Source organism: Mya arenaria, chromosome 9 (genome assembly GCF_026914265.1).
Source record: "Mya arenaria isolate MELC-2E11 chromosome 9, ASM2691426v1".
Classification (NCBI taxonomy): Eukaryota; Metazoa; Mollusca; class Bivalvia; order Myida; family Myidae; genus Mya; species Mya arenaria.
The window spans coordinates 51,649,556-51,656,786 of record NC_069130.1 but is presented as its reverse complement, the minus strand read 5'-3'; the positions used below and the strand labels follow the sequence as shown (position 1 = coordinate 51,656,786).

Sequence of the window (7,231 nt, the reverse complement as noted above, 5' to 3'; positions counted from 1 at the left end):
CGGATTCAGAATTTGACGTAAGAGGGGCGTAACTTAGGGGTGTTAACTTTAGACTTGCGCCCTACTCTCGGAACCGAAGTGTATTTGTTTCGAAATGTTCGCAAAGGCGGGGACTGGGGGTATTCCGTCAATTTTGTTTAATAATTAATAGTCCGGAGTGGTGCATTTTGGGCGTATTGTATAACTTTTCCATCTTCTATTTTGAAATAAAAAATGACTTGGAAAATTGTAGTTGTTTTTGTTTTTTTAGGGTGGGGCGTCTGGTGCGCCCAACTGGATCCTTCAGTGATACAAGAAGTTATCTCTACTCAACAATAAATTAATCATGGTCGTCGGTATGGTTGTCGGTATGGTTGTTGGTATGGTCGTCGGTACGGTTGTTGTTATGGTCGACGGTATGGTTGTTGGTATGATCGTCGGTACGGTTGTTGTTATGGTCGTCGGTATGGTTGTTGGTATGGTCGTTGGTATGGTTGTTGTTATGGTCGTCGGTACGGTTGTTGTTATGGTCGTCGGTATGGTTGTTGGTATGATCGTCGGTATGGTTGTTGTTATGGTCGTCGGTACGGTTGTTGTTATGGTCGTCGGTATGGTTGTTGGTATGGTCGTCGGTATGGTTGTTGGTATGATCGTCGGTACGGTTGTTGTTATGGTCGTCGGTACGGTTGTTGGTATGGTCGTCGGTATGGTTGTTGTTATGGTCGTCGGTATGGTTGTTTTTATGGTCGTCGGTATGGTTGTTGGTATGATCGTCGGTACGGTTGTTGTTATGGTCGTCGGTATGGTTGTTGGTATGATCGTCGGTACGGTTGTTGGTATGGTCGACGGTATGGTTGTTGTTATGGTCGTCGGTATGGTTGTTGGTATGATCGTCGGTACGGTTGTTGGTATGGTCGACGGTATGGCTGTTGGTATGGTCGTCGGTATGGTTGTTGTTATGGTCGTCGGTATGGTTGTTGTTATGGTCGTCGGTACGGTTGTTGGTATGATCGTCGGTACGGTTGTTGTTATGGTCGTCGGTATGGTTGTTGGTATGATCGTCGGTACGGTTGTTGGTATGGTCGTCGGTATGGTTGTTGTTATGGTCGTCGGTATGGTTGTTGGTATGATCGTCGGTACGGTTGTTGGTATGGTCGACGGTATGGTTGTTGGTATGGTCGTCGGTATGGTTGTTGTTATGGTCGTCGGTATGGTTGTTGGTATGGTTGTTGGTATGGTCGTCGGTATGGTCGTCGGTATGGTTGTTGGTATGGTTGTTGGTATGATCGTCGGTATGGTTGTTGGTATGGCCGTCGGTATGGTTGTTGGTATGGTTGTTGGTATGGTTGTTGGTATGGTTGTTGGTATGGTTGTTGGTACGGTTGTTGGTATGGCCGTCGGTATGATTGTTGGTATGGTCGTCGGTTTGGTTGTTGGTATGATCGTCGGTACGGTTGTTGTTATGGTCGTCGGTATGGTTGTTGGTATGATCGTCGGTACGGTTGTTGTTATGGTCGTCGGTATGGTTGTTGGTATGATCGTCGGTATGGTTGTTGGTATGGCCGTCGGTATGGTTGTTGGTATGGTCGTCGGTATGGTTGTTGGTATGGTCGTCGGTATGGTTGTTGGTATGGCCGTCGGTATGACTGTTGGTATGGTCGTCGGTTTGGTTGTTGGTATGGTCGTCGGTATGGTTGTTGGTATGGTCGTCGGTATGGTTGTTTGTGCGCTGTGGCGCGAGGGTGAGGTGTTAAACCTGTAAGAGAATGTCCGACTAGAAAAACCAACTCACAAGGACTTTGCAACGTGAACCTGAGGCGGACATGTGCAGACTTAAGGCAAACTGAACATGTATATATCAATGGTATTGTATGATAGTGTTCACATAGTATACTCGTGTTTACGTCAGCATAAAGTGACAACGCGAAAGTTCAATATCAATCAAATGTTAAATATAACTTTATATCATCTATCTTTTACATAAATACCGACAGGCGTTGATTTTCACGCACATTGATATTCCCGTGACATACACGTTGTGTAACCCAAAGCCCTTGTGGAGTTGAAACGAATTCTCACTATTAAATACAAGATGATATGAAAAATGAAATGCTATATTTTTGGTTCAATCGAAAACGTGACTCGCATATTACGAAATAGGGAAAGATGGCCGTTAATCTCATAAAACAGCCAGATCATTACATATAGCAATATAATTTTTGTGATGATACAATAGAGCAGACCAGACCGAACAAGACCAAACGAGAAGATTATAATGTAGCGGAATAGAATAGAGTAGAAAATATTTTATTCATATATAATGAACCAGTCACTCTACTGACTTTGACATTTGATATTCGGATTTAAATTCCATACCTTTTGGGACCGTAGGCCAGACTGTGCTGATACGTATTTAAACTTTAGATCACCGCGGCCTTGACCAAATGTAAATCATTTATCGACTATGACCAATATGCGTAAAGAAGCAAATAAGTTAGAACTGTGATACTTATTGTCTTGCTGTGCGTCATAATATGTTAGTATACAGCCGATATTCAGTAAAATGGAGAACGTGATCAAACAGGCGTTATCTTCTGTACTTGATCACCTAAAGTCAACTTAGAATGGAATTAAAACCCCGCAACACAACGTTATCTCTATTTGCATTTTCCCACACAAAACAATACCGTAAATTATAAAAAAAACACATTATTTTTCAAGCTGATGGAATGTAGTTACTCTAATAGAGTTGTCATTGGTGAAGGTTATTAAACCTGCCTTTCTGACAAATAACTGACATATGAGTATAGCAAGGTTTACTTCGTCCAAAGAAGGCACGATTTCAAGCATATGACAAAGTTAAAAGTCATAAAACATGATAAAAATGAGTAGTCTGAAACATATACTATAACAAAACCTAAACACTCAAATCGCCCCTAGCTGAACACTCATGAATACGAGAGGGAACACTCCTCTTGTCCAATCCCACATTACACATTGAAATCAAATAAACAAAGAACCTGAACATGTACATAGCCCTTCAATTATGCTAGCGTATAATCACACCCAATATCAGTTACCCCCCCCCCCCCAAACAGAACAACACAAAAACAGCAACAAAACACACGTACACTCACACGCTCACACTTAGGCACGCTCGGACGCGTTTAACAAGTCCCGTAAAATGAGAATTATACATGTTAAAACTTTACGCTTACTGTGACAAAAACGTTGCTGTCAAAATCCCGCAAAAACATTAAACGATATGAATAAACAGCAGTAAGATGTATAGACTTTTGTTTTTATAACAATAACCAACCCCATATATTTGTATGTGCCTTTGTACATAAAGTAATATCTATTTATTGAGGTTTTAACAGATTGTATCTTAATGTTATACTAGTGATATAGGGGAAGTAGCTACAATTTTAAGACAGCCATGGAAGATTCACTTAGCTCCCTTTAGTCAATGTAGTTATCGTAGTGTGTTATTTACTACGACGCAGATTGGAAGTCGAGTTGTTAACCATGCAAGGCTGCGTATGCATTTGAACCAACCCGTATCAGTATGTTTTTACGAAATGTTGCCAGTATTGTCATACAGGGACGATGAAGTAACGTTCTACTCTGCCTACTTCAACCTGCGATTTTGATTGTGTGCAAATAAAAAATACCTAAAAGCCTGATTCTAGCTCATGTCACTGCCCTTTCCAGTATTTTTTTCGATGGTGCAAATTCATGTCTATTACAAATTTATTTAAGGTCATGAAGTGTTATTAAATCGCTCTTAAAATGATAACAAAACACAATGAATGCAAACTTAATACATGTTAATGACTTATAATAATAGTTTCATAGTAATACTAGTAATACGGAGATATTCAGTGGAAAACATGTCATTATATAAGAATGCATCCTACATTTGCAGCCAATGAAAATGTAGATAGGCAATCATCAATTTCTAGGCTTAATCATTAAGAAATTCAACTTGGTTGTTTCAATGTTCGTCTACTGCACACTCCCTGCGTGAGATTTTGACTGGACCAGGTGTCAGTCAATGAGGTAGTAGTCGTAGACAGTTGAAGTAAAAATTTAATAATAACGAAAGGCTAGGTTGCTGCGCTCACTCCACCCATTCTTGATCAATAACATGTTACTCGTTGTCATCTCACTATAACATAAACACATGTTTTGGTTAAACAATAAATCACCGATTCTCGCTATTTCGCTACGTCACCAAACTCAAACTCCATGTGCTACTCTCAATCTAATCTCCATGTGCTGCTCTCATTCTTACCTCAAAGTGCTACTCTTATTCTTACCTCCAAGTGCTCCTCTCATACTTACCTTCATGTGCTGCTCTTAATCTAACCTCCAAATGCTACTTTCATTCTTACCTCCTATAGCTAATCTCAATCTAACCTCCAAGTGCTCCTCTCAATCCAACCTCCAAGTGCTATTCTCAATCTAACCTCCAAGTGTTACTCACATTCTAACCTCCAAGTGCTATTCTCAATCTTAACTCCAAGTGCTACTCTTATTCTTACCTCCAAGTGCTGCTCTCAATCTAACCTCCAAGTGCTATTCTCAATCTAACCTCCAAGTGCTACTCTCATTCTTACCCCCAAGTGCTGCTCTCATTCTTACCTCCATGTGCTGCTCTCAATCTAACCTCCAAGTGCTACTCTCATTCTTTCCTCCATGTGCTGCTCTCATTCTTACCCCCATGTACTGCTCTCAATCTATTCTCCAAGTGCTACTCTCATTGTTTCCTTTAAGTGCTGCTCTCATTCTTACCTCCATGTGCTGCTCTCAATCTAACCTCCAAGTGCTTCTCTCATTATTACCTCCAAGTGCTACTCTCATTCTTACTTGCAAGTGCTTCTCTCAATCTAGCCTCCAAGTGCTTCTCCAATTCTTACCTCCAAGTGCTTCTCTCATTCTTACTTTCAAGTGCTACTCTCAATCTAACCTCCAAGTGCTACTCTCATTCTTTCCTCCGTGTGCTGCTCTCATTCTTTCCTCCAAGTGCTACTCTCATTCTTACTTGCAAGTGCTTCTCTCAATCTAGCCTCCAAGTGCTTCTCCAATTCTTACCTCTAAGTGCTTCTCTCATTCTTACCTCCAAGTGCTACTCTCATTCTTTCCTCCGTTTGCTGCTCTCAATCTAACCTCCAAATGCTACTCACAATCTAACTTCCAAGTGCTTCTCTCATTATTACCTCCAAGTGCTACTCTCATTCTTACTTGCAAGTGCTTCTCTCAATCTAGCCTCCAAGTGCTTCTCCAATTCTTACCTCCAAGTGCTTCTCTCATTCTTACTTTCAAGTGCTACTCTCAATCTAACCTCCAAGTGCTACTCTCATTCTTTCCTCCGTGTGCTGCTCTCATTCTTACCTCCAAGTGCTACTCTCATTCTTACTTGCAAGTGCTTCTCTCAATCTAGCCTCCAAGTGCTTCTCCAATTCTTACCTCCAAGTGCTTCTCTCATTCTTACTTTCAAGTGCTGCTCTCAATCTAACCTCCAAGTGCTACTCTCATTCTTACCTCCAAGTGCTACTCTCATTCTTACTTGCAAGTGCTTCTCTCAATCTAGCCTCCAAGTGCTTCTCCAATTCTTACCTCCAAGTGCTTCTCTCATTCTTACTTTCAAGTGCTGCTCTCAATCTAACCTCCAAGTGCTACTCTCATTCTTTCCTCCGTGTGCTGCTCTCATTCTTACCTCCAAGTGCTACTCTCAATCTAACCTCCAAGTGCTTCTCTAATTCTTACCTCCAAGTGCTACTCTCAATATAACCTCCAAGTGCTACTCTCATTCTTACCTCCAAGTGCTACTCTCAATCTAACCTCCAAGTGCTTCTCTAATTCTTACCTCCAAGTGCTACTCTCATTCTTACTTCCAAGTGCTACTCTCAATCTAACCTCCAAGTGCTACTCGCAATATAACCTCAAAGTGCAGCCCTTCATCTTACCTCCAAGGGCCGCCTGTTTTCTCAAGGAGTATTTGTATTCATTATTGAACCTTGATGTTTCATACTCCTTTTGAGATCAGAAATAGCTTGCACAAAGATACCTTACATTTCGTTCGTTTCAATTGTATTTAAGCCTTAAGTTTAAATGTATTAGATTGTCTTTAAAGCTCTTATTACTTGATGTTTTTGTAAACGTCAGGGATTTCTTTGATTTCGAAAACAACTTTAATATCACGTTTTATAACAACACGGCGTGCATTTTCTTTGCCACTTTATTTGGAGAAATAATATTTGAAACACGTTTTTGGCTCTCTTTAGTTTCCAAATGTTTTCAAGTGCAATTTTAAAGCCAATATGACAAATATACGTAAAAATTATAAAATGCATCAGTTTGGACCATTTTATTTTGAACTCAGATGACGCGCTTGAATGTTTTAGACTTGACATCTCACTAAACGTGTCCATGTGAACTTCTAATGATACAGCGGTAGAAGGAATATACATAACATTTTAAAACATAGCATGTTGTCGGAAGTGTACTTACCCTTTTAAATGCGTCAAACACGAACAACGAGGCAAAGACAAAGTAAAAAGTCAAAACTGATAAACGTCTCGAACGATTAAAAACCATGAGGATATATCTTGAACGAAATATTCACAAAAACCCTCTTCTGTTGGATTGTAATTATTATTATTATCAACGTGCATGCATTGTATCTCTATTCCACCACAACGTGTCCCTTGAAAAAAACTAGGACATTTATCAGCAAGATCGATACTTGTACTGGGAATGTAACGCTCGTGACAGAGCTATAGAACAGCTCCGGGATTAATGAAGGAAAGAGCTAAGTCAGCCTTACAAACACCAGGTTATAGTTGTCTTCAATTCTGCGAAAAACGTGATTGTACTTAAATAGTGATATGAAGTTTCGTCAATGTCTTGAAATAGAGAGTTATGTAAATGTTACTAAGGGGAAAGTGCGCAGATTTCGAAATTTATACAGATACAATTTTGGTTGAATTAGATGGTTCTCATGCTTCGTCGTAACGTAGTTATCGTCTGAATCATTACATAATTATTTAACTTAAGCAAGACCTATTTTAAATTTATAAATGTCATTTATAGTAAAAGACAGAAGGGCAAAAAACAGGTCGCACTGGTAATGATCTTCTCGCACTGAACGTCATAGCCGAGCAATACGTTTTATTTTTACCTTAGAAAAAAGTTACATTGAAACTTGACGATGGCTGGTAGTCTGAGAGAAATATAAAGAAAGTGT

The 7,231-nt window shown here is 40.0% G+C and overlaps 1 protein-coding gene across 1 annotated transcript; it reads right to left on the bottom strand.

Annotated features, from left to right (window-relative positions):
- Positions 1–282: 282 nt before the first annotated feature.
- On the bottom strand, positions 283–4,695 carry LOC128246160 (mucin-2-like). Its single transcript, XM_052964350.1, has 2 exons — positions 4,652–4,695; positions 283–1,735 (listed from the first exon to the last, which is right to left on the bottom strand). The coding sequence occupies exons 1-2, from the start codon at positions 4,693–4,695 to the stop codon at positions 283–285; spliced, it is 1,497 nt and encodes a 498-aa protein (XP_052820310.1).
- Positions 4,696–7,231: the final 2,536 nt, after the last annotated feature.